The 27,636-nt window shown below is 46.2% G+C and overlaps 1 protein-coding gene across 6 annotated transcripts; it reads left to right on the top strand.

Annotated features, from left to right (window-relative positions):
• The first annotated feature begins 452 nt into the window (after window positions 1–452).
• On the top strand, window positions 453–27,285 carry LOC139548898 (serine/threonine-protein kinase DCLK1-like). Of its 6 annotated transcripts, none has more exons than XR_011669784.1 (17): window positions 454–770; window positions 1,373–1,735; window positions 3,206–3,552; window positions 10,359–10,458; window positions 10,718–10,816; window positions 10,981–11,075; window positions 13,803–13,890; window positions 15,585–15,763; window positions 16,148–16,267; window positions 16,515–16,661; window positions 17,020–17,153; window positions 17,384–17,461; window positions 17,882–17,978; window positions 18,064–18,144; window positions 18,342–18,455; window positions 18,787–20,994; window positions 21,457–27,285. XR_011669784.1 is itself a non-coding variant. In XM_071358837.1 (16 exons), exons 2-16 carry the CDS (start codon window positions 1,375–1,377, stop codon window positions 19,036–19,038), a joined length of 2,286 nt encoding a protein of 761 aa, XP_071214938.1. In that variant the 5' UTR covers window positions 453–770; window positions 1,373–1,374; the 3' UTR covers window positions 19,039–27,285. The 6 variants fall into 6 exon arrangements, 2 of the variants coding, with proteins under 2 accessions (XP_071214938.1, XP_071214936.1); XR_011669785.1 differs by having other exon boundaries at window positions 18,787–23,702; window positions 23,807–27,285; XR_011669787.1 differs by having other exon boundaries at window positions 18,787–24,780; window positions 24,845–27,285.
• The last annotated feature ends 351 nt before the right edge of the window (window positions 27,286–27,636 follow it).

Raw genomic sequence — 27,636 nt, 5'->3', positions numbered from 1 at the left:
ATTAGGTTTATTAGGTTGTTACAGACAGGTTTGGGTTTGGTTGCCCTGTGTTTGTGCATGCAGTATGGTACACTAATTCAGACACTGCTAGACATCCTCCGCAGCACCAGCATACAGATGCCCATGTCTGCTTACCAAATGGCACCTTATTCCCTACTGCACTACTTTTGTCCAGACCCTTATGTCCCGGTCAAAAGTAGTGCACTATATAGGGAATAGGCTGCCATTACGTTTGGGACACACTTCTGGAATACTCCACTGATTATGGGTGGAGGGGGTCTATAACTCTAACCTACCCTGCATTGTCAAGAGAAAAGGGATTTTGCCACATAAACCTGTATCTATCTATCTGCGTTATCAACAAGAATGTTGCTGAAAATCCTCATGTCTGTCAGTGCAATTAGTGCACTGAGGGGCTAGCAGTGTAATGACCGCCTGCACCACGCCCCTTGTTTCAGCGCATCTAGAGGGGAGGAGAGAAGATGAGAGAGGAGGGAGCATTCGCGAGGTGAGATGCTTAGTGCTTCCCTCGGAAGGCCAGCATGTCAATGAGGGACGGCCATCTGAAAATCACTGCTTAAGACACAGAAACCAGCTGCAGCTCTTGCAGGGTACACTTGCTCAATCACAGGGCAACAAAGGGACGGATGCTTTTTCTGTCGCTCGGGCCATTATACTACACATATCAGCACTGACACAGTCTATTGGAGAGCTGCTATATGCAATTGCTAAAAATTTACGCGGTTGACTGCATCAGACTTCAATTTAAGGTAAGCAATTTTTTGCCCAAAACATATTTTAAGATGCCATAATGTGTTCTTCCGTGTCATTTAACAATAGCTTGGGTTATATTGTCATAAATGAATATGACCAAAACAAACATTACATTTGATTAGAATCACATTGCCAATTGGGTGGTGGACGAAACTAGAGAGCACGACATGTGCGAGCGTGCTATAATAGCCTACAATCAGATTTCTGAGTCCCTCAGAAAGAGCTAATTTTCAGTATGTGACAAACTGCCCACAAACAGACTTCTATCTGGCTAGCCAGCGGCGCTGTCACGCTGTCACTGGGGAGTTCATTCTGACTACTGCCACCGCTATAGCCTACCTGTCAGACTAGCTAGCTGGTAGCTAGCAGAACCGCACCTGCAGCGCTGTCCATTCAGCACCACTGAATGTCGGCCCCGTCCTCAGAGTTCATGCAGAAATCGAATTGATTCTACTCTCTCCAGTAGGCCTATATGGCATTCAACTAAAACTAAAGAATGACTTGTTTATTCTGCAAAGGAAAATATGCTTGAGGTTTAAATTTTCTCCCATAATGTTCCCCTCCCTGATTTGGCTCTTTCTGTGTAACACCACTACAGTAATGGAGCTGGAGCACTTTGACGAGCGGGAGAAAGCCCAGAGAAACACCCGCAGAGGCTCCAGGAACAACGGGCTGCCGAGCCCCACTCACAGTGCCCACTGTAGTCTGTACAGGACCCGGACACTGCAGTCCCTGGCCTCGGAGAAGAAGGCCAAGAAGGTCCGCTTTTACCGCAACGGAGACCGCTACTTCAAAGGGATTGTCTACGCTATTTCCCAGGACAGGTTTCGGTCTATAGACGCCCTGTTAGCCGATCTGACCCGCTCCCTGTCAGATAATGTGAACTTGCCCCAGGGGGTCCGGACCATCTACTCTATTGACGGGACCAAGAAGATATTGGGCATGGAGCAGCTGGAGGAAGGTAAGCTAACCCTTAACCATACCCTAAGGGCTGGGATGGGACAGTATTGAGGAGCTAACCCTAAGGGCTGGGATGGGACAGTATTGAGGAGCTAACCCTAAGGGATGGGATGAGACAGTATTGAGGAGCTAACCCTAAGGGATGGGACAGTATTGAGGAGCTAACCCTAAGGGATGGGACAGTATTGAGGAGCTAACCCTAAGGGATGGGATGGGACAGTATTGAGGAGCTAACCCTAAGGGATGGGATGGGACAGTATTGAGGAGCTAACCCTAAGGGATGGGATGGGACAGTATTGAGGAGCTAACCCTAAGGGATGGGACAGTATTGAGGAGCTAACCCTAAGGGATGGGATGGGACAGTATTGAGGAGCTAACCCTAAGGGATGGGACAGTATTGAGGAGCTAACCCTAAGGGATGGGACAGTATTGAGGAGCTAACCCTAAGGGATGGGATGAGACAGTATTGAGGAGCTAACCCTAAGGGCTGGGATGGGACAGTATTGAGGAGCTAACCCTAAGGGATGGGACAGTATTGAGGAGCTAACCCTAAGGGCTGGGATGAGACAGTATTGAGGAGCTAACCCTAAGGGATGGGATGGGACAGTATTGAGGAGCTAACCCTAAGGGCTGGGATGGGACAGTATTGAGGAGCTAACCCTAAGGGATGGGACAGTATTGAGGAGCTAACCCTAAGGGATGGGATGGGACAGTATTGAGGAGCTAACCCTAAGGGATGGGATGAGACAGTATTGAGGAGCTAACCCTAAGGGATGGGATGGGACAGTATTGAGGAGCTAACCCTAAGGGATGGGATGGGACAGTATTGAGGAGCTAACCCTAAGGGATGAGACAGTATTGAGGAGCTAACCCTAAGGGATGGGATGGGACAGTATTGAGGAGCTAACCCTAAGGGATGGGATGGGACAGTATTGAGGAGCTAACCCCAAGGGATGGGATGAGACAGTATTGAGGAGCTAACCCTAAGGGATGGGACAGTATTGAGGAGCTAACCCTAAGGGATGGGACAGTATTGAGGAGCTAACCCTAAGGGGTGGGATGGGACAGTATTGAGGAGCTAACCCTAAGGGATGGGATGGGACAGTATTGAGGAGCTAACCCTAAGGGATGGGACAGTATTGAGGAGCTAACCCTAAGGGCTGGGATGGGACAGTATTGAGGAGCTAACCCTAAGGGATGGGACAGTATTGAGGAGCTAACCCTAAGGGATGGGACAGTAGAAGTCTAAGATCAAAATAAGTTGTGAATTTGTCTGGGTTTCCCACTGTACAGTGAGTAACCTGCTCCAGTAGGCCTATATAGTAGGCAGATAGGCAAGTATATTTCCAGTAGGTCTGTAAAATCTATAATTGAAATCTCATAGCTGTTTCATTCCGTGGTGCATGCACTGAGGTGAGTCTATGGTTGCTGTGACCACGTAGGCCTATCTCTGTGTGTTGCCTACCTGCAGGCGAGAGCTATGTGTGTGGCTCCATAGAGCCATACAGGAAGCTGGACTACACTAAGAATGTCAACCCCAACTGGTCAGTTGGGGTGAAGACAGCTGCCTCTGCACGTGGCCCCCCCTCCCTGGGCAGTGCCAAGGCTGGGGCCCCGGAGACCAGGGAGAGTAAGGACTTCATCCGGCCCAAACTGGTCACCATCATCCGGAGCGGGGTGAAGCCTCGAAAGGCCGTCCGCATCCTCCTCAACAAGAAGACGGCCCACTCCTTCGAACAGGTCCTCTCTGACATCACAGACGCCATCAAGATGGACTCTGGGGTCGTCAAGAGACTGTACACCGTGGATGGGAAGCTGGTAGGTTATGAATTACTGTTTTATTAGCGAAGTTAATGCCTGGTTCTCAGGCTTAGCTTTCCCCACAGACTCAGAGGGATGGGCTATAAGGCAATTAGCAGAGTTAGAAGTAGGTTTCTGGGACTCAGTCTGCTGTGTTTGACATCCTTTATTAACCAAGTCAGTAGGAGTTTCAGGAGCACAGTTTCACTGAGACATTTTCACACATTGACCAATGGATGATCTTTAAATCTTTTTGAAATATAGCCTTTATGACCAGATGACTATATGGTATAAATCCCGTGAACACAGCCCTTTAACACACAGAGTCCTGAACTCAGGATTACTAATCAAATTTCAAATCAAATGTATTTAGAAAGCCCTTCTTACATCAGCTGATATCTCAAAGTGCTGTACAGAAACCCAGTCTAAAACCCCAAACAGCAAGCAATGCAGGTGTAGAAGCACGGTGGCTAGGAAAAACTCCCTAGAAAGGTCAAAAACTAGGAAGAAACCTAGAGAGGAACCAGGCTGTGAGGGGTGACCAGTCCTCTTCTGGCTGTGCCAGGTGGAGATTATAACAGAACATGGCCAAGATGTTCAAATGTTCATAAATGACCAGCATGGTCAAATAATAGTAATCACAGTGGTTGTCGAGGGTGCAACAGGTCAGCACGGCCAGGTGGACTGGGGACAGCAAGGAGTCATCATGCCAGGTAGTCCTGAGGCATGATCCTAGGGCTCAGGTCCTCCGAGACAGAGAAAGAAAGAAAGCGAGAAAGAGAGAATTAGAGAGAGCATACTTAAATTCACACAGGACACCGGATAAGACAGGAGAAATATTCCAGATATAACAGACTGACCCTAGCCCTCCGACACATAAACTACTGCAGCATAAATACTGGAGGCTGAGACAGGAGGGGTCAGGAGACACTGTGGCCCCATTCGATGATACCCCCGGACAGGGCCAAACAGGCAGGATATAACCCCACCCACTTTGCCAAAGCACAGCCCCCACACCACTAGAGGGATATCTTCAACCACCAACTTACCACCCTGAGACAAGGCCGAGTATAGCCCACAAAGATCTCCACCACGGTACAGCCCAAGGGGGGGCGCCAACCCAGACAGGAAGACCACGTCAGTGACTCAACCCACTAAAGTGAAGCACCCCTCCTAGGGACGGCATGGAAGAGCACCAGTAGGCCAGTGACTCAGCCCCCAGAGAGAGTAAATAGGAGAAGTGAATGAGAAAGATGCAAGCAGAGTTGGGAAACATGTTGTGTAGTTGTGATATGCCTATTAGTAGTCAGTCTCTCCTCTCTTATATAGGTTCTATCAAAGAAACTCCGATGTAGTTTTCCTTTTTTCTCTCCTGGACGGTTTCTATGGTGATCTGGTTGCCTGGGCTGGTTGCTATGGAACAGCCTATGCGGCAGAGTGGTGCAGTGGGAATGTTGTGTGTGTGGCTCAGTGTTGCAGAACAGTATGTCAGTGCTATTGAAGAAGGCTAGAGAATGGTGCAGGGTACTCGTATGACCCAGACATGACCGGAGATAGTAGCTGTATATTCCATCATCAGTATTATGCAGATGAAATGCATTCAGGGATTCATCTGTAATGTATACGGTTCACCCTGTTCATCCGGTTCAGTTTAACTTCACTCTCTCATTAAATATTGATGGTAGAATTAGAATGTATTGACAAGAGTTTTCCAGTCACACACCTCCGGGTCAATATCATTGTTTCTTCAGTTGTTGGTTTATGAGGCCAATATGCTCTCTGTGCTGCTAAGTGAAACTAATGGATTTTAGGGTTGGGCTATAGAGTACAGTTCTATACAGTGGGTATCAGGGTTGGGCTATAGAGTACAGTTCTATACAGTGGGTATCAGGGTTGGGCTATAGAGTACAGTTCTATACAGTGGGTATCAGGGTTGGGCTATAGAGTACAGTTCTATACAGTGGGTATCAGGGTTGGGCTATAGAGTACAGTTCTATACAGTGGGTATCAGGGTTGGGCTATAGAGTACAGTTCTATACAGTGGGTATCAGGGTTGGGCTATAGAGTACAGTTCTATACAGTGGGTATCAGGGTTGGGCTATAGAGTACAGTTCTATACAGTGGGTATCAGGGTTGGGCTATAGAGTACAGTTCTATACAGTGGGTATCAGGGTTGGGCTATAGAGTACATTTCTATACAGTGGGTATCAGGGTTGGGCTATAGAGTACAGTTCTATACAGTGGGTATCAGGGTTGTTCTACTATACTATACAGTGCTTGGCAACTCTGTCTGACTGGTGTTTCACTGTTAGGCGTGTGTGTGTGTTTGCCTGTTGACCTTGATTGGGCCTCTCATTGGTGATTGTGCAATCAATCCACACACACACGCGCGCGTGCGCGTGCGCACCTCACAGATGTGGTAGAGATGTCACTGCTGCCTGAGGTTTATTGCCTGTCGATGTTTGGCTTCAGCACCTCTCGTCTCCTAACATGGATGGACAGATCAGATGATGCTGTTGTGTTATTACTGTTATGACTGTGTTATTGCTGTCTTATTACTGTGCTATTACTGCACAGTAAAGCAATTCCTTTTACTGGAAAGGGACTCTGCCGTTGTTCAGGCAGTGCCAGACAAGGATCGTGATTCAATCCGATCGCGACTGTCGACAATGTGCGATTTAAAAGCCATTTCTAATCTACAGCGTTTACTACGAATGCAATATCTGCAAACGTGGTGACATTGCCTTTAAAAACCTAATTGTTGACAGCGTTTTACAGATTGAATCCCGGCCTAGCACTAAAAAGTTTTCTGATCATCAGCTGTGAAGTTGACCTGTTGACGTGATCTGTCTGGGGTGAAAATACAGCAACTTATGGCTGAGAATACTGGACTAATGTGAGTACTGTAAGCTGAGTGATGAATTGAGCGTTGCTTCATGTAGTGTTGCTAAGTGTCTGACTCCACAGTAACTGTGGTTTAGGGAGCTACTACAGTACAGTAATGGAGCTATATTGTGCTGACTTGCAGCTCGGAAGCCAGTCATAATGTATCTCCTCCACTGCAGCTGCAGGCTTGTGTCCTAAATGACACCCTATTCCCTATATAGTGCACTACTTTTAATTTGGGAATAGGGTGCCATTTGCGATGCTGTTGTAGTAATATAGCAGCCTGCTGGAACTCTGCTCAGCTCTTCATAAACACCCATTGAGATTTACATACTGGTTATTGGCTCATTTCAGATATCCAGACACATAGTGGTATGATTACTTAGTCTGTTTGATTAGTGTTACAGTACATTAATATTCTGTTACTGATTGCTCCTGTAATCATATTCAACATGACTACTTGTACCTGTTATTGATATGAATACATTCCCCATCTTGACATACTGTAGCAGTCTGTCTAATGTCTCTCAATAATGAATGAACAGATCTAAGACAGATACTAGCGTGTCTCTGAAACAGCCTGCCAATAGGCTTTTTTTGAAACATTACATTTAAATAATTTAAAAGTGCCTTGCTTAAGGGCACAACAGATTTTTCACCTAGGTGGCTCCGGGACCTTAACCAGCAACCTTTCGGTTACTAGCCCAACACTCTTAACTGCTAGGCTACCTCCTGCCCTACAGCCTGTCAGTAGCTTGTCTTTGAAAAAGTCTGTCTCTGAAACAGCCTGTCTCTGGAAAAGCCTGTCTCTGAGTGGGAGGCATTTAATTCCAGTGGGAATGTTGTAAGTATGAGTCAGTATTTTTCGTGTACATCCATTAGGACTGCATGCTTTACTTTAGGTCTATATGACTGTCTGGGGGAGGGAGGGAGGAGAAGTCAGGGAGGGTGAAGATGGGGAGGGGGAGGGTGAAGACGGGGAGGGGGAGAGGAGGTGGGGGTCAGGGAGCGAGGAGGAGGGATATGGGAGAGGGGTGAGGAGGTGGGAGAAGTGGGGATGGGGTGAGAGGAGAGGGCGATGTGGGGAAGTTGAGGACGGAGAGGAGGTGGGGAGGAGGGGGTATTTTTTATATATATTTTTTTTTATTAGGATCCCCATTAGCTGTTACGAAAGCAGCAGCTACTCTTCCTGGGTTCCACACAAAACATGAAACATGACATATTACAGAACATTAATAGACAAGAACAGAACTACATCAATTTTAAAAGGCACACGTAGCCTACATATCAAGACATACACAAAAACTGTCTAGGTCATATAGGGGAGAGGCGTTGTGCCGTGAGGTGTTGCTTTATCTGTTTTTTGAAACCATGTTTATTTGAGCAATATGAGATGTAATGGAGTTCCATGTAATAATGGCTCTACATAATACTGTACGCTTTCTTGAATTTGTTCTGGATTTGGGGACTGTGAAAAGACCCCTGGTGGCATGTCTGGTGGGGTAAGTGTGTGTGTCAGAGCTGTGTGTAAGTTGACTATGCAAACAATTTGGGATTTTCAGCACATTGTTTCTTATAAAAAGAAGAAGTGATGCAGTCAGTCTCTCCTCAACTCTTAGCCAAGATGGACGGGCATGCATAGTATTAATATTAGACCTTTGATTACAATGACGAGCAAGACGTGCCGCTCTGGTCGGGGCCATCTGCAGCCTAACTAGGTCTTTTCTTGCAGCACTTGACCACACAACTGAATAATAATCAAGATAAGACAAAACTAGAGCCTGCAGGACTTGATTTTTGTAGTGTGTGTCAAAAAAGCAGAGCATATCTTTATTACGGACAGACCTCTCCCTATCTTTACAACCATTGAATCTATACGTTTTGACCATGACAGTTTACAATCTAAGGTAACACCAGGTAATTTAGTCTCCTCAACTTGTTCAACAGCCACACCATTCATTACCAGATTCAGCTGAATCTAGAACTTAGGGAATGATTTGTACCAAATACAATGCTCTTCGTTTTAGAGATGTTCAGGACCAGTTTATTACTGGCCACTCATTCCAAAACAGACTGCAACTCTATGTCAAGGGTTTCAGTGACTTCATTGGCTGTGGTTGTTGATGCATATATGGTTGAATCATCAGCATGCATGCTTTGTTTAATGCCAGTGGCAGGTCATTGGTAAAAATATTAAATAGTAGGGCCTAGAGCTGCCCTGTGGTACACCACACTTTACACATTTGACATTAGAGAAGATTCCATTAAAGAAAACATTCTGAGTTCTATTAGATAGATAGCTCTGAATCCACAATGTGGCAGAGGTTGAAAAGCACTAACACATACATTTTCTCAACAACAGGTTATGGTCAATAATGTCAAAGGCTGCACTGAAATCTAACAGTACAAGCTGCCACAATCTTCTTATCAATTTCTTTCAACCAATCATCAGTGCAGTACATGTTGAACACCCTTCGATATAAGCATGCTGAAGTCTGTTGTTAATATGTTTACAGAGAAATGGCATTGTATTTTTTTTTATCCGTTATTTTACCAGGTAAGTTTACTGAGAACACATTTACAGCAACGACCAGGGGAATAGTTACAGGGGAGAGAATGAGCCAATTGTAAACTGGGGATTATTAGGTGACCGTGATGGTTTGAGGGCCAGATTGGGAATTTAGCCAGGACACCAGGGTTAACACCCCTACTCTTACAATAAGTGCCATGGGATCTTTATCAACTTCAGAGAGTCGGGACACCCGTTTAACGTCCCATCCAAAAGACAGCACCCTACACTGGGATTTATTTTAGACCAGAGGAAAGAGTGCCTCCTACTGGCCCTCCAACACCACTTCCAGCAGCATCTGGTCTCCCATCCAGGGATTGACCAGGACCAACCCTGCTTAGCTTCAGAAACAAGCCAGCAGTGGTATGCAGGGTGGTATGCTGCTGGCTAGATGGTCAAACACAATTTTTTCCAACAGTTTGCTAGGAGCAGGCAGCAGGCGGATAGATGGTCTAAAAAAAATGCCAATGCCCCAGGGCAGTGTAGGGTGCTGAGTTGAATTAGTCTTTCTGTCCATAATTTCATTTAAAGTACTCCAAAGAGTTTTTCCATCATTCTTTATATCATTGATCTTGGCTTCATATTACAGTTTTATCTTCTTTTTGTTGAGTTTAGTCACAGCATTTCTCAATTTGCCGTAAGTCAGCTAGTCAGATGTGCAGCCAGACTTATTAGCCACTCCTTTTCCCCCATCTCTTTCAACCATACAGTTTTTTCAATTCCTCCTCAATCCATGGAGTCTTAACAGTTCTAACAGTTAGGGGGCAGGGCGAGCAGGGAGAGTGGAGGGATACGGAGGAGGGGGTGAGGAGGTGGGAGAAGCGGGGAGTGAGTAGGGGGAGGGATAAAGGAAAGGGGAAGAAGAGAGGATGGGGATGAATGCGGGAAGAGGGAGAGAGGAGGGGGAGGGATACAGGGAAGGGGGAGAGGAGGGGGATACAAGGAATGGTGAGAGAGGAGGGGGATATAGGGAAGGGAGAGAGGAGTGGGATACAGGGAAGGGGGAGAGAGGAGTGGGAGGGATACAGGGAGGGAGGACAAAGACTTTCTTCTAGGCTCAGATTAAACAGGGAGGGGGCGGAAGTACAGTTCAGAGAGAGATAGACCCAGTCTGCTAGTCTTTGTACCAGACCTGTTTGTGCTATCATTCCAATCCTTGCCACTCCTTGTCATAGGTCAAACATCATCAGAAATGTGGCATTTGACAAGGAGTGGCAATGATTGGAATGATAGCACAAACAGGTCTGGTACCCAGGCTACCTGTCTGTGTCATATCAATAATAAAGATAATAAAGTAATGTGAAGACTAGTTATTTGTGGTATCCTTGTTCCAGGTGACTGACACTGTCTATCTGTCGGTCTGTTCCAGGTGACATGCCTTCAGGACTTCTTTGGTGACGATGACATCTTTATGGCCTGTGGTCCAGAGAAGTTTCGCTACCAAGATGACTTCCTCTTAGATGAGAGTGGTGAGATAGTTATGATAACAGTACCATAACATTTCAATTAGAATGTCACGGGAGTAATTAGTGTGTGTGTGGATAGGTGTGTGTGTGTACTGTAGGTGTGTGTGTGTGTGTGTGTGTGTGTGTGTGTGTGTGTGTGTGTGTGTGTGTGTGTGTGTGTGTGTGTGTGTGTGTGTGTGTGTGTGTGTGTGTGTGTGTGTGTGTGTGTGTGTGTGTGTGTGTGTGTGTGTGTGATATCTGACTGTGTGTCCTCTCCCTCCAGAGTGTAGGGTGGTGAAGTCGACGTCATACGGTCGGATCTCCTCTCTGCTGGGACGCTACTCACCCAGAGGAGGAGGCTCACGCCGAAGCTCAGGTTCAGGTATGGCCCTGTGAGTGTGTGTGTTTTTGTGCATGCGTGCATAAGTCACCTGCAGAATCAACATCTGTAATTTTTCAGCAATGTGCGTTTGCCCTTCTTATCAGCAACCAGCTGAATGAGCAGTGTCTTTCACTGACCTCTAACCTCTTGTGTCTGTACTGTAGCCAATGGGACGGCAGGCAGTCAGCTGTCGACTCCTCGCTCAGGGAAGTCCCCCAGCCCCTCTCCTACCAGTCCTGCTAGTCTCCAACGACGCAGGGTAGGACCACCCAATGCTTTACTAATATAATCACAACGCTTTATAAACATAAGCCTATATTCAATCGGATCAAGCGTTAACCGGTTATAGCTGGCACCCACATAGCTAATGTTTTGGGCGGTATTGGAGGTGTAACTGCATTGAAGCTGTCAAATCGGTGAGCAGCAGCTCTTGATCATTGTCACAAAGTCACACCCGTCCCACTCCCATTAGAAGCTCAGAACGAGAAAGTGTGGGCTATAGCCTACAGAAATAATGACGCTGAAATTGAAAATCATAAAACATAATAATGAGGATTTCTATCAGCCTAATCAAAGTGATTACATCTCACATTCCAGTGTTTGAACTTGTGAACAAGGCTGCATGGGATTTCTCTTAATGCGACTCCATGCAGCCAAGGGCAATGTCCGCTTTAGGTATAATTCCAGGAGTCTCTTGTAGATTTGACAGCTCTAACGCAGTTCCACCTCCGACACCGCCAACACCACCGCTATGCGGATGTCGGCTAAAACGGATCTGATTGAACAGAGCCCGTAGTATCCTACAGATTGTCTATAGATAGTCCCCTATATATAGTCCCCTATAGAGTCCCATATATATAGTCCCCTATAGACAGTCCCCCATAGATAGTCCCATATATATAATCCCCTACAGAGAGTCCCCTATATATAGTCCCCTATAGATAGTCCCATATATATAGTCCCATGTAGATAGTCCCATATATATAATCCCCTATAGAGAGTCCACTATATATTGTCCCATATACAGTTGAAGTCGGAAGTTTACATACACCTTAGCCAAATACATTTAAACTCCGTTTTTCACAATTCCTGACATTTAATCATAGTAAAAATTCCCTGTTTTAGGTCAGTTAGGATCACCACTTTATTTTAAGAATGTGAAATGTCAGAATAATTGTAGAGAGTATGATTTATTTCAGCTTTTATTTCTTTCATCACTTTCCCAGTGGGTCAGAAGTTTACATACACTCAATTAGTATTTGGTAGCATTGCCTTTAAATTGTTTAACTTGGGTAAACGTTTTGGGTTGCCTTCCACAAGCATCCCACAATACGTTGGGTGAATTTTGGCCCATTCCTCCTGACAGAGCTGGTGTAACTGAGTCAGGTTTGTAGGCCTCCTTGCTCGCACACGCTTTTCCAGTTCTGCCCACAAATTTTCTATAGGATGAGGTCAGGGCTTTGTGATGGCCACTCCAATACCTTGACTTTGTTGTCCTTAAGCCATTTTTCCACAACTTTGGAAGTATGCTTGGGGTCATTGTCCATTTGGAAGACCTATTTGCGACCAAGCTTCAACTTCCTGACTGATGTCTTGAGATGTTGCTTCAATATATCCACAACATTTTTCTCCCTCATGATGCCATCTATTTTGTGAAGTGCACCAGTCCCTCCTGCAGCAAAACACCCCCACAACATGATGCTGCCACCTCCCGTGCTTCACGGTTGGGATGGTGTTCTTCGGCTTGCAAGCCTCCCCCTTTTTCCTCCAAACATAACGATGGTCATTATGGCCAAACAGTTCTATTTTTTTTCATCAGACCAGAGGACATTTCTCCAAAAAGTATGATCTTTGCCCCCATGTGTAGTTGCAAACCGTAGTTTGGCTTTTTCTATGGCGGTTTTGGAGCAGTGGCTTCTTCCTTGCTGAGTGGCCTTTCAGGTTATGTCGATATAGGACTCGTTTTACTGTGGATATAGATACTTTTGTACCCGTTTCCTCCAGCATCTTCACAAGGTCCTTTGCTGTTGTTCTGGGATTAATTTGCACTTTTCGCACCAAAGTACGTTCATCTCTTGGAGACAGAACGCATCTCCTTCCTGAGTGGTATGACGGCTGCGTGGTCCCATGGTGTTTATACTTGCGTACTATTGTTTGTACAGATGAACGTGGTACCATCAGCCGTTTGGAAATTGCTCCCAAGGATGAGCCAGACTTGTGGAAGTCTACAATTGTTTTTCTGAGATCTTAGCTGATTCCTTTTGATTTTCCCATGATGTCAAGCAAAGAGGCACTGAGTTTGAAGGTAGGCCTTGAAAAACATCCACAGGTACACCTCCAATTGACTCAAATTATGTCAATTAGCCTATCAGAAGCTTCTAAAGCCATGACATTATTTTCTGAAATTTTTCAAGATGTTTAAAGGCACAGTCAACCTAGTGTATTGAAACTTCTGACCCACTGGAATTGTGATACAGTGAATTATAAGTGAAATAATCTGTCTGTAAACAATTGTTGGGAAAATGACTTTTGTCATGCACAAAGTAGATGTCCTAACCGACTTGCCAAAACTATAGTTTGTTAACAAGAAATTTGTGGAGTGGTTGAAAAACGAGTTTTAATGACTCCAATCTAAGTGTATGTAAACTTCCGACTTCAACTGTATATAGTCCCTTATAGAGTCCCCTATATGTAGTCCCCTATAGATAGTCCCCTATATATAGTTCCATATATATAGTCCCCTATATATAGTCCCCTATAGATAGTCCCCTATAGATTGTCCCCTATAGATTGTCCCCTATAGATTGTCCCCTATAGATTGTCCCCTATAGATTGTCCCCTATAGAGAGTCCCCTATATATAATACTCCATTGATAGTCCCCTATTGATAGTCCCCTATAGATAGTCCCCCAGAGATAGTCTATAGATTCCCAAACTGTCAACATCCATGTGTTCAAAAAGCATTTATGATCTCTCCCTCTCTCAGGGGTCCCAACACAGTGGCTCGTCCCTGTCTCTAGCCTCCACCAAGGTGTGTAGCTCCATGGATGAGGGAGACGGAGCAGGTAGTGAAGGTAGGAGAGAGGACATACTGTACACATGTTTAAGGGCAGCCTTCCCATTGAGCATGCGCTATAAGGCATTGGCAGCCTTCCCATTGAGCATGCTCTAGAAGGCATTGGCAGCCTTCCCATTGAGCATGCGTTAGAAGGCCTTGGCAGCCTTCCCATTGAGCATGCGCTAGAAGGCATTGGCAGCCTTCCCATTGAGCATGCGCTAGAAGGCATTGGCAGCCTTCCCATTGAGCATGAGCTAGAAGGCATTGGCAGCCTTCCCATTGAGCATGAGCTAGAAGGCATTGGCAGCCTTCCCATTGAGCATGCGCTAGAAGGCATTGGCAGCCTTCCCATTGAGCATGCGTTAGAAGGCATTGGCAGCCTTCCCATTGAGCATGAGCTAGAAGGCATTGGCAGCCTTCCCATTGAGCATGAGCTAGAAGGCATTGGCAGCCTTCCCATTGAGCATGCGCTAGAAGGCCTTGGCAGCCTTCCCATTGAGCATGCGCTAGAAGGCATTGGCAGCCTTCCCATTGAGCAGGCGTTAGAAGGCCTTGGCAGCCTTCCCATTGAGCATGCGTTAGAAGGCCTTGGCAGCCTTCCCATTGAGCATGCGTTAGAAGGCATTGGCAGCCTTCCCATTGAGCATGCGTTAGAAGGCCTTGGCAGCCTTCCCATTGAGCATGCGCTAGAAGGCCTTGGCAGCCTTCCCATTGAGCATGCGTTAGAAGGCCTTGGCAGCCTTCCCATTGAGCATGCGTTAGAAGGCATTGGCAGCCTTCCCATTGAGCATGCGTTAGAAGGCCTTGGCAGCCTTCCCATTGAGCATGAGCTAGAAGGCCTTGGCAGCCTTCCCATTGAGCATGAGCTAGAAGGCATTGGCAGCCTTCCCATTGAGCATGAGCTAGAAGGCATTGGCAGCCTTCCCATTGAGCATGCGCTAGAAGGCCTTGGCAGCCTTCCCATTGAGCATGCGCTAGAAGGCCTTGGCAGCCTTCCCATTGAGCATGCGCTATAAGGCATTGGCAGCCTTCCCATTGAGCATGCGCTATAAGGCATTGGCAGCCTTCCCATTGAGCATGCGTTAGAAGGCCTTGGCAGCCTTCCCATTGAGCATGCGCTAGAAGGCCTTGGCAGCCTTCCCATTGAGCATGCGTTAGAAGGCATTGGCAGCCTTCCCATTGAGCATGCGCTATAAGGCATTGGCAGCCTTCCCATTGAGCATGCGTTAGAAGGCCTTGGCAGCCTTCCCATTGAGCATGCGCTAGAAGGCCTTGGCAGCCTTCCCATTGAGCATGAGCTAGAAGGCAATGGCGGTGTCCAAAATTGCACCCTATTCCCTTTATAGTGCACTGCTTTTAACCAGTGCAGAAAAAAGTCAGTAAACAAAGTAAGTAAAAGTAGTGCACTGTATAGGCGATAGGGTGCCTATGGGACAGAGACTTAGTCCTAGATTCAATCCATAACGCAGAAGATCAGCACTATAGCGCGACTGACATTTAAAGGCAATGTTCCCACGTTCACGGAAACTGCATTTATGGTAAACTCTGCATTTGTCGGCTCAATTGGAAATGACCTTTAAATGTAAATTGCGCTATAGCACTGATCTTCCTCGATACAGATTTAATTTAGCCATTATTAGTCTGGGGACTGTGGAGTGGAGAGTGCAGTAGCAGACATGACCGAACTCTCCTGTTTGCCTGGTTTGATAGCGGAGCTGAACCTGCTGAGTGATGAATGTCCCTCCGTCCCTCCGTCCATCGCTGAGAGGTACAAGGTGGGGAGGACTTTAGGTGACGGTACCTTTGCTGTGGTCAGAGAGTGTGTGGAGAGATGTACCGGCAGAGAATACGCCCTGAAGATCATCAACAAAGGCAAATGTAGGGGAAAGGTGAGAACTACTCCTGTATCGGCCCAGTTATACCGAAAGCTACAGAGTAGTAAGGAATCGCAGAGCTCTCTTTTTGTGGGTGTATCTTCGGAACACATGACATTCACTAATGCCTATCAAGCAGGATGTCAAAGCGAGCTAGTGAGACCCTACCTCTTCCGAATGGTTATCAAGGGGTAGCGCCACTGTCAATTTGCATAAACATGGGACTTGCTCAGCTCATAGTAGCAGATCGTTAAGTCGCTGAATATTTCCTTGTGTATCCTCCCCCCAATGAAAATGACTGCATGGTCTCCAGTAGTTTGATAGTAGTAGTGTTATTGTATTATCATTACCTGTACTACAGTACTATTCAGAATACTATTAATACTTGTTATTCCCCAGGAGCACATGATCCAGAACGAGGTGTCCATCCTCCGTCGTGTCAAACACCCCAACATCGTTCTGCTGATCGAGGAAATGGACACCTACAGTGAGCTTTACCTAGTCATGGAGCTGGTCAAGGTGAGTTGGCAGGACAGCGAGAAGAACAGTAGATTTTGGAGACAGGTTTAGTGAGGGATACAGAGAGGAAAGGGCACAGACAGTGGGCTGAGTGGTCCGGAGCTTAGACCCTAGCAAGCTGCTCAAGATGAGCTGTACCTGGTCATGCGTTTCATAGATTACACCCTGTTATGGATAGAGTCATGCAGGTCAGTACTGTTCATTTCAACTCTGTGTTGTGAGGTGTAATGTGTGTATCGGTCCACAGGGGGGTGATCTGTTTGATGCCATCACTTCCTCTAGTAAATACACAGAGAGAGATGCTAGTGGGATGCTTTATAACCTGGCCAGTGCCATCAAGTACCTGCACAGCCTCAACATCGTGCACAGAGACATCAAACCTGAGAACCTGCTGGTGAGTGTGAGTGTGTGTGTGTGTGTGTGTGTGTGTGTGTGTGTGTGTGTGTGTGTGTGTGTGTGTGTGTGTGTGTGTGTGTGTGTGTGTGTGTGTGTGTGTGTGTGTGTGTGTGTGTGTGTGTGTGTACATTATGTTTTTGTGTGTTTGTTTATTTATGTTTATATCTAGCCGGGATTCAATGCAAGGTGTGTTAAAGTGCGGCACACAATACAATGCACCTTTTAAACGCCTGACGTACAGGGAGATTGCATTCAGGGGAAATGCTGTGCATGTCGACTCAACCATAAATGACCTTTAAAAGTCTGTAACGCGCCCTCCATTGAATCCCGGCCTATGCTTCACTGTATGTCCCCAGGTGTATGAGCATCAGGATGGTAGTAAGTCTCTGAAGTTGGGAGACTTTGGCTTGGCTAGCCTGGTGGATGGACTCCTCTACCTGGTCTGTGGCACCCCCACCTATGTAGCACCTGAGATCATCGCTGAGACAGGGTACGTCTATATGTGACAGGTGTGTGTTGTCCTCTGACAGGTGTGTGTATTGTCATCTAACAGGTGTGTGTTGTCCTCTGAAAGGTGTGTGTATTGTCATCTAACAGGTGTGTGTGTGTGTTGTCCTCTGAAAGGTGTGTGTATTGTCATCTAACAGGTGTGTGTGTGTGTTGTCCTCTGAAAGGTGTGTGTATTGTCATCTAACAGGTGTGTGTGTTGTCCCCTGACAGGTACGGGCTGAAGGTTGATATCTGGGCAGCTGGAGTGATCACATACATCCTGCTGTGTGGCTTCCCTCCCTTCAGTGGGTCAGTACTGCTCTATGATACCTAGCTAGACAATACCATTATAACCCTTCAGTGGGTCAGTACTGCTCTATGATACCTAGCTAGACAATACCATTATAACCCTTCAGTGGGTCAGTACTGCTCTATGATACCTAGCTAGACAATACCATTATAGCCCTTCAGTGGGTCAGTACTGCTCTATGTCTGATTTGTCATAGGCCGGGATTCAATCCCTGACACGCTCTAGCTCAGCACACTAGACAACCGACAATAAGCTGTTTAAAGGCATTTTTCCATATGTTTGCAGAGATCTTATTCACAGTAAAAGCTTCTGATGTCGGCTGAAGTTTCAGTGTGCTGCTCATAGTATTTCAGTATACCCAGATAGAAAATCACATTATAATACTGATGATAATTACTTGCTTTCATGTGTTTGTCCAGGAACAGTGAGGACCAGGAGATTCTGTTGGACCAGATTCTAACGGGACAATTAGACTTCCCTTCACCGTCCTGGGACAATGTGTCTGTCACTGCTAAGGTTGGTCTATGGTTCTATCCCTGCACTTGTTGACAAATGTTTGTAAAAAATAAATAGAATAAGCAAGTTGATTGATTTATTGTAGGAGCTGATTACTGGGATGCTGCAGGTGAAGGTGGAACAGAGATACACAGCTCTGCAGGTTCTGGATCACCCCTGGGTCAATGTGAGTACCTAAAACATACTACATAGAACATACATATGGTAGGTATACTGTGTGTGTGTGTGTGTGTGTGTGTGTGTGTGTGTGTGTGTGTGTGTGTGTGTGTGTGTGTGTGTGTGTGTGTGTGCACGTGTGTGCGTGCATGTGCGTGTGCGTGTGTTCCTTGACCAGCTCTATCAGAGGTTCTGTCTGTGTTCCAGGATGATGGCCGATTAGTGAACGACCAGCAGCTCTCTGTGGCTGGGAAGATTAAGAAACACTTCAACACTGGTCCTAAAGCCTGCAGCACCACTGCTGGAGTGTCTGTTATCACAGTAGGGACACACACACCATCACACCACACCACACTGTTATTATCACAGTAAGGATCCCCCTTAGTCATTCTTACTCGAGGCTGTGTAGGTGTGTAGGACTGTTCAGAATGTGTACAGCCCAAAACATTAGGTTCTTCACATGTAACCCTGACATCTAATGCATGTCCTCCTCTCTCTCTCTCTGCCTCTTTCTCCCCTTCTCCCCCTCTCTCCCTCCTCTTTCTCTGATTCTCTCTATTTGCCCTTCTATCCCCCTGTCTCTCTGCCTCTCTCTCTTTGTCCTCTTTCTCCCTCCTCTCTCCCCCCCTTCTCTCTCCCCTCTCCCTCTCAGACCACCCCTCTTGATAAGGAGCGGCAGGATTTCAGGCTAAGACACCAGCAGGATGTGAGGTTGAAGCCCCGTCCCCGCCCCCAACCAACCGGCTTCCCCACCAGTGCCAGCCAACGCTCTGCCCACAGCTCCAATGACCCTGCCCTCTCTCCCGCTGACTTTACCTCAGAGTCAGAAGATTACTCCCCCAGCCCCTCCCCCACCTCTCCTAGCTCCGCTGACACCGTCCGCTCCCCCACCTCCCCCTTCTAGACCCCGAAGGAAGAGAGCGAGGAGAGGAGGATGGAGAGAGAACGAGGAAGGACAGGGGGCACGTATCCCTGTACTAACACTGGCCCATGTCCCTGTATTCACGACGACAGTCTGTCAAGATGCCTGCCAATTACTTAAACATTGATTTGTCATTCCGGCTACAGTGTCAGTTAACCCTAAGATACACTGGGGTCAGAGCCATGCATAGAGATCAGTTAGGGTGGGGTTAGGGTTAAAGGGTAGAGGTTAGGGTCAAGGTTAAAGGTGTATTCTGGATGGGTTCTGCTCTGGCCCTGAGAGGTTACTAAGGCTGAGAATCTGTATCTCCTTATCTTTTTAAGACACCACACAGACATACAATAGTTAAGCCTTATTTCAGCAAATACTGAATAATGGTCCACTGAGGTCCCCTGGTGTTGGGAGGTGAGTACTGCAGGCCAACCAACCTGCTAACAGGACAGCTTAAACTGGAACACAACTAACCTACAGATCAAAATCTTCCATTCAACTTGACGGGACCTCATACGCCCTAAATAGAGCATCTTAAGTATTTATGTGATTAAACATACATTTTGAAAATAATAATGATAATAATAATGACTTTGGGTCCTTGAAAAGCGCTATATAAACAAAATACCATGTATTATTCATTTTGAAAATGTATGCATCAAGTCAGGTATCTATTTGTGTGAAGTTATATTGCACCCAATTCATTACAACTTGTACAGTTAATTCTGTAGAAAAACACGTTCAAGTGAAAAGATGTCATCTCAGCTTCAGAACGTTCAATAAGACATGCTGTATGATGCTGTATGATGCTGTATGATGCATGTAACGTGAAGATATAATCTATGTGTGTCTAGAAGGACATGTGGCTACGGTCATGTCCACTCCAGTCCACTTTTATTTATCAAACTATCTAGTGTTCAGCTATTCTCCAGTTCTTGGTGCTTTTTGTAGACATAATATACTACACACTTTACAGAGGACCAGAGAGGGGCGCTAGAAGCTATCCAGGCATTCTGCTATACCATATGGATTGGTTGATTGATTGTGTTTTTGTCCATGACTGTTATGCCAGTGTGCCAGTTCATGTACAGTCCTCATTTAATGGACTATGAAAAAGGTTGTGTATTTGGTAGAGTATTAACAGCCATTTTCATGGCTTTTTATTATGGTACAAAATTGGCCTTGTTTCAGTTAATATGTTAATATGTTGATAGTGAAAGAATTACCTATTTAAAGTACAATTATTGGCCTGAACACAATGGATCAAGTGCAATTAGGTTCTGGATCTCTTACCAACATTAGACAGCACAGACTTTTTCAAGCTATTGTTAACTATAAACAATCCATACATTGTGAATGTATGTCAGAACAGAGGTGTTATGGCAGCGTCTTTCAGTGCCGCCTGAGTTTTCAGCTTGCTGTGTGTAAGCAAGGGGTTGGAACCGGTTCAGGGAACAGAACTAAAAACCGGAAAATCATGCATTTCAAAACAAGATGCCCAGCACTTCAAGCCTCCTCCTCCACCCTCTCACTCTCTTCCCACCCGCAACACTTCAGTCACATCTCACTCCCTACAATTGTCTGCCCAATGCATGTAAACAACTATAGCTTGCCCGCTCCATAGCAAGCTGCTATATCCGCACTGATTGGTAAAGTAATTTAATGTTGAGTTATATGTTTTAAAAAACTATGATTGCGGTTTAAAAAGGAACAGAAAGGTATGATATAAACTGCTACTAGTTTGGGGTTCAAACTGGTTCAGAACTTTATTTTGCTGGTCAGAACAATGGAATTGAACAAAAAAAATTGTTTTGTTAAAAAAGATGCGATTGGAAAATAATTTTGGTTCCAACCCCTGGTGTAAGCACAGTGAGTTGGCAGGTCTAAAAAGAGAAGCACAGTGAGTTGGCAGGTCTAGAGAGAGAGAGAAGCACAGTGAGTTGGCAGGTCTAGAAAGAGAAGCACAGTGAGTTGGCAGGTCTAGAGAGAGAGAGAGAAGCACAGCGAGTTGGCAGGTCTAGAAAGAGAAGCACAGTGAGTTGGCAGGTCTAGAGAGAGAGAAGCACAGCGAGTTGGCAGGTCTAGAGAGAGAGATAAGCACAGTGAGTTGGCATGTCTAGAGAGAGAGAGATACACAGTGAGTTGGCAGGTCTAGAAAGAGAAGCACAGTGAGTTGGCAGGTCTAGAGAGAGAAGCACAGTGAGTTGGCAGGTCTAGAGAGAGAAGCACAGTGAGTTGGCAGGTCTAGAGAGAGAAGCATAGTGAGTTGGCAGGTCTAGAGAGAGAAGCATAGTGAGTTGGCAGGTCTAGAGAGAGAGAGAGAGAGAAGCACATTGAGTTGGCAGGTCTAGAAAGAGAAGCACAGTGAGTTGGCAGGTCTAGAGAGAGAGAAGCACAGCGAGTTGGCAGGTCTAGAGAGAGAGAAAAGCACAGTGAGTTGGCATGTCTAGAGAGAGAGAGATACACAGTGAGTTGGCAGGTCTAGAAAGAGAAGCACAGTGAGTTGGCAGGTCTAGAGAGAGAAGCACAGTGAGTTGGCAGGTCTAGAGAGAGAGAAGCACAGCGAGTTGGCAGGTCTAGAGAGAGAGATAAGCACAGTGAGTTGGCATGTCTAGAGAGAGAGAGATACACAGTGAGTTGGCAGGTCTAGAAAGAGAAGCACAGTGAGTTGGCAGGTCTAGAGAGAGAAGCACAGTGAGTTGGCAGGTCTAGAGAGAGAAGCACAGTGAGTTGGCAGGTCTAGAGAGAGAAGCATAGTGAGTTGGCAGGTCTAGAGAGAGAAGCATAGTGAGTTGGCAGGTCTAGAGAGAGAGAGAGAGAGAAGCACATTGAGTTGGCAGGTCTAGAAAGAGAAGCACAGTGAGTTGGCAGGTCTAGAGAGAGAGAAGCACAGCGAGTTGGCAGGTCTAGAGAGAGAGAAAAGCACAGTGAGTTGGCATGTCTAGAGAGAGAGAGATACACAGTGAGTTGGCAGGTCTAGAAAGAGAAGCACAGTGAGTTGGCAGGTCTAGAGAGAGAAGCACAGTGAGTTGGCAGGTCTAGAGAGAGAGAGAGAAGGACAGTGAGTTGGCAGGTCTAGAAAGAGAGAGAAGCACAGTGAGTTGGCAAGTCTAGAAAGAGAGAGAAGCACAGTGAGTTGGCAGGTCTAGTAAGAGAAGCACAGTGAGTTGGCAGGTCTAGAGAGAGAGAGAAGCATAGTGAGTTGGCAGGTCTAGAAAGAGAAGCACAGTGAGTTGGCAGGTCTAGAAAGAGAAGCACAGTGAGTTGGCAGGTCTAGAGAGAGAGAGAAGCACAGCGAGGTGGCAGGTCTAGAAAGAGAAGCACCGTGAGTTGGCAGGTCTAGAGAGAGAGAGAAGCATAGTGAGTTGGCAGGTCTAGAGAGAGAGAGAAGCACAGCGAGCTGGCGGGTCTAGAAAGAGAAGCACAGTGAGTTGGCAGGTCTAGAGAGAGAGAGAAGCACAGCGAGTTGGCAGGTCTAGAGAGAGAGATAAGTACAGTGAGTTGGCATGTCTAGAGAGAGAGAGATACACAGTGAGTTGGCAGGTCTAGAAAGAGAAGCACCGTGAGTTGGCAGGTCTAGAAAGAGAAACACAGTGAGTTGGCAGGTCTAAAAAGAGAAGCACAGTGAGTTGGCAGTTCCAGAAAGAGAAGCACAGTGAGTTGGGCAGGTCTAGAGGGAGAGAGAAGCACAGCGAGGTGGCAGGTCTAGAAAGAGAAGCACAGTGAGTTGGCAGGTCTAGAAAGAGAAACACAGTGAGTTGGCAGTTCTAAAAAGAGAAGCACAGTGAGTTGGCAGTTCCAGAAAGAGAAGCACCGTGAGTTGGGCAGGTCTAGAGAGAGAGAGAAGCACAGTGAGTTGGCAGGTCTAGAAAGAGAAGCACAGTGAGTTGACAGGTCTAGAGAGAGAGAGAAGCACAGTGAGTTGGCAGGTCTAGAGAGAGAGAGAAGCACAGTGAGTTGGCAGGTCTAGAGAGAGAAGCATAGTGATTTGGCAGGTCTAGAGAGAGAAGCACAGTGAGTTGGCAGGTCTAGAAAGAAAAGCACAGTGAGTTGCCAGGTCTAGAGAGAAAGCGAGAAGCACAGTGAGTTGGCAGGTCTAGAGAGAGAGAGAAGCACAGTGAGTTGGCAGGTCTAGAGAGAGAAAGAATCACAGTGAGTTGGGCAGGTCTAGAAAGAGAAGTACAGTGAGTTGGCAGGTCTAGAGAGAGAGAGAAGCACAGCGAGTTGGCAGGTCTAGAGAGAGAGAAGCACAGTGAGTTGGGCAGGTCTAGAAAGAGAAACACAGTAAGTTGGCAGGTCTAAAAAGAGAAGCACAGTGAGTTGGCAGTTCTAGAAAGAGAAGGACAGTGAGTTGGCAGGTCTAGAGAGAGAGAGAGAAGCACAGTGAGTTGGGCAGGTCTAGAAAGAGAAGTACAGTGAGTTGGCAGGTCTAGAGAGAGAGAGAAGCACAGCGAGTTGGCAGGTCTAGAGAGAGAGAAGCACAGTGAGTTGGGCAGGTCTAGAAAGAGAAACACAGTAAGTTGGCAGGTCTAAAAAGAGAAGCACAGTGAGTTGGCAGTTCTAGAAAGAGAAGCACAGTGAGTTGGCAGGTGTAGAAAGAGAAACACAGTGAGTTTGCAGGTCTAGAGAGAGAGAGAAGCATAGTGAGTTGGCAGGTCTAGAGAGAGAGAGAAGCACAGTGAGTTGGCAGATCTAGAAAGAAAAGCACAGTGAGTTGGGCATGTCTAGAGAGAAAGACAGAAGCACAGTGAGTTGGCAGGTCTAGAGAGAGAGAAAAGCACAGTGAGTTGGCAGGTCTAGAGAGAGAAACACATGGAGTTAGACAGGTCTAGAGAGAGAAAAACAGTGAGTTGTCAGGTCTAGAGAGAGAAAGAAGCACAGTCAGTTGGCAGGTCTAGAGAGAGAGAAGGACAGTGAGTTGGCAGGTCTAGAGAGAGAGAGAAGCAAAGTGAGTTGGCAGGTCTAGAGAGAGAAGAACAGTAATTCAGGCGGTTCTAGAGAGAGAAGCGCAGTGTTTCAGACAGGTCTAGAGAGAGAAGCAGAGTAATTCAGACAGGTCTAGAGAGAGAAGAACAGTAATTCAGACAGGTCTAGAGAGAGAAGCGCAGTCATTCAGACAGGTCTAGAGAGAGAAGCACAGTGATTCAGACAGGTCTAGAGAGAGAAGCACAGTGTTTCAGACAGGTCTAGAGAGAGAGAGAAGCACAGCGAGTTGGCAGGTCTAGAGAGAGAGAAGCACAGTGAGTTGGGCAGGTCTAGAAAGAGAAACACAGTAAGTTGGCAGGTCTAGAGAGAGAGAGAAGCACAGTGAGTTGGGCAGGTCTAGAAAGAGAAGCACAGTGAGTTGGCAGGTCTAGAGAGAGAGAGAGAAGCATAGTGAGTTGGCAGGTCTAGAGAGAGAGAGAGAGAGAGAGAGAAGCACATTGAGTTGGCACGTCTAGAGAGAGAGAAGCACAGTGAGTTGGGCAGGTCTAGAAAGAGAAACACAGTGAGTTGGCAGGTCTAAAAAGAAAAGCACAGTGAGTTGGCAGGTCTAGAAAGAGAAACACAGTGAGTTTGCAGGTCTAGAGAGAGAGAGAGGCATAGTGAGTTGGCAGGTCTAGAGAGAGAGAGAAGCATAGTGAGTTGGCAGGTCTAGAAAGAGAAGCACAGTGAGTTGGCAGGTCTAGAGAGAGAGAGAAGCACAGTCAGTTGGCAGGTCTAGAGAGAGAGAGAAGCAAAGTGAGTTGGCAGGTCTAGAGAGAGAAGAACAGTAATTCAGGCGGTTCTAGAGAGAGAAGCGCAGTGTTTCAGACAGGTCTAGAGAGAGAAGCAGAGTAATTCAGACAGGTCTAGAGAGAGAAGCACAGTAATTCAGACAGATCTAGAGAGAGAAGAACAGTAATTCAGGCGGTTCTAGAGAGAGAAGCACAGTGTTTCAGACAGGTCTAGAGAGAGAGAGAAGCACAGCGAGTTGGCAGGTCTAGAGAGAGAGAAGCACAGTGAGTTGGGCAGGTCTAGAAAGAGAAACACAGTAAGTTGGCAGGTCTAGAGAGAGAGAGAAGCACAGTGAGTTGGGCAGGTCTAGAAAGAGAAACACATGGAGTTAGACAGGTCTAGAGAGAGAAAAACAGTGAGTTGTCAGGTCTAGAGAGAGAAAGAAGCACAGTCAGTTGGCAGGTCTAGAGAGAGAGAAAAGCACAGTGAGTTGGCAGGTCTAGAGAGAGAAACACATGGAGTTAGACAGGTCTAGAGAGAGAAAAACAGTGAGTTGTCAGGTCTAGAGAGAGAAAGAAGCACAGTCAGTTGGCAGGTCTAGAGAGAGAGAAGCACAGTGAGTTGGCAGGTCTAGAGAGAGAGAGAAGCAAAGTGAGTTGGCAGGTCTAGAGAGAGAATAACAATAATTCAGGCGGTTCTAGAGAGAGAAGCGCAGTGTTTCAGACAGGTCTAGAGAGAGAAGCAGAGTAAATCAGACAGGTCTAGAGAGAGAAGAACAGTAATTCAGACAGGTCTAGAGAGAGAAGCGCAGTCATTCAGACAGGTCTAGAGAGAGAAGCACAGTGATTCAGACAGGTCTAGAAAGAGAAGCACAGTGAGTTGGCAGGTCTAGAAAGAGAAGCACAGTGAGTTGGCAGGTCTAGAGAGAGAAAGAAGCACAGTCAGTTGGCAGGTCTAGAGAGAGAGAAGTACAGTGAGTTGGCAGGTCTAGAGAGAGAGAGAAGCAAAGTGAGTTGGCAGGTCTAGAGAGAGAAGAACAGTAATTCAGGCGGTTCTAGAGAGAGAAGCGCAGTGTTTCAGACAGGTCTAGAGAGAGAAGCAGAGTAATTCAGACAGGTCTAGAGAGAGAAGAACAGTGATTCAGACAGGTCTAGAGAGAGAAGCACAGTGTTTCAGACAGGTCTAGAGAGAAGCACAGTGATTCAGACAGGTCTAGAGAGAAGCACAGTGAGTTGGCAGGTCTAGAAAGAGAAGCACAGTGAGTTGGCAGGTCTAGAGAGAGAAGCACAGCAATTCAGACAGGTCTAGAGAGAGATGCACAGTGATTCAGACAGGTCTAGAGAGAGAAGAACAGTAATTCAGACAGGTCTAGAGAGAGAAGCACAGCGATTCAGACAGGTCTAGAGAGAGAAGCGCAGTGTTTCAGACAGGTCTAGAGAGAGAAACGCAGTAATTCAGACAGGTCTGGAGAGAGAAGCACAGTAGGTTCTAGAGAGAGAAGCGCAGTGTTTCAGACAGGTCTAGAGAGAGAAGCAGAGTAATTCAGACAGGTCTAGAGAGAGAAGCACAGTAATTCAGACAGATCTAGAGAGAGAAGAACAGTAATTCAGGCGGTTCTAGAGAGAGAAGCACAGTGTTTCAAACAGGTCTAGAGAGAGAATCAGAGTAATTCAGACAGGTCTAGAGAGAGAAGCACAGTAATTCAGACAGGTCTAGAGAGAGAAGCACAGTGTTTCAGACAGGTCTAGAGAGAGAAGCATAGTAATTCAGACAGGTCTAGAGAGAGAAGAACAGTAATTCAGACAGGTCTAGAGAGAGAAGCACAGTGTTTCAGACAGGTCTAGAGAGAGAAGCACAGTGTTTCAGACAGGTCTAGAGAGAGAAGCACAGTAATTCAGACAGGTCTAGAGAGAGAAGCACAGTGTTTCAGACAGGTCTAGAGAGAGAAACACAGTGATTCAGACAGGTCTAGAGAGAGAAGAACAGTGTTTCAGACAGATCTAGAGAGAGAAGCCCAGTAATTCAGACAGGTCTAGAGAGAGAAACACAGTGTTTCAGACAGGTCTAGAGAGAGAAGAACAGTGTTTCAGACAGATCTAGAGAGAGAAGAACAGTGTTTCAGACAGATCTAGAGAGAGAAGCACAGTGATTCAGACAGGTCTAGAGAGAGAAGCAAAAAGCACAAGAGAAGCATGAGATGATTGATGTGTTGAACACTTGTTTGTCCTCTAGGACACCGAGTTTTAATCATAGAAACAGAGGAAGTGTATCTATCTGCTGAATGTAATTGTCCAAATTTCTGTTGTGAGAGAATGACAAAGTACAGATTGAAAGTATGTTGCTATGCAAAATATGTATTGATACCCAATGAAATGTAAGATTTAGTGACTACATGTGAAGCCAATTTGATCGGGATTCATCACCAGTAGCACGTCTTTTTTCCTGATGATGGTAGTGAATGGTCATTGTTCCTGTATAGCAACCCTTTAACAGTGGTCATCACCAAGCCAAACCTGTGAATAAACCACTTCCTCAATCTGAGAGCCTGGTCATTGTGCTGAGTCGTTCCAGGGGGAGTACAGTCGGACAATCTGGGATTTACAAACAGCAACCACAGCCGCAGCAATAACAGCATCCAGCCAGTAGATGGCAGTATAGGATAATCTGTACCAGATCTAGAAGATAGTAATAAGACAACAAACACATACATGTTGAGTTTCCACTATTGAGATACCTTTTAAGTGCATGGGGTTATATTCGAGTTTTTGTTGTTTCAAATATGAGTAATATACATATAGATATTCTATTGTGGCGGCAGGTAGCCTAGTGGTTAGAGCGTTGGACTAGTAACCGGAAGGTTGCACGATCGAATCTCTGAGCTGAGAAGGTAGA

Source organism: Salvelinus alpinus, chromosome 22, assembly GCF_045679555.1.
Source record: "Salvelinus alpinus chromosome 22, SLU_Salpinus.1, whole genome shotgun sequence".
NCBI lineage: Eukaryota > Metazoa > Chordata > Actinopteri > Salmoniformes > Salmonidae > Salvelinus > Salvelinus alpinus.
Note: the sequence above shows the minus strand (reverse complement) of the source record. Positions and strands in the feature narration are given on the sequence as shown.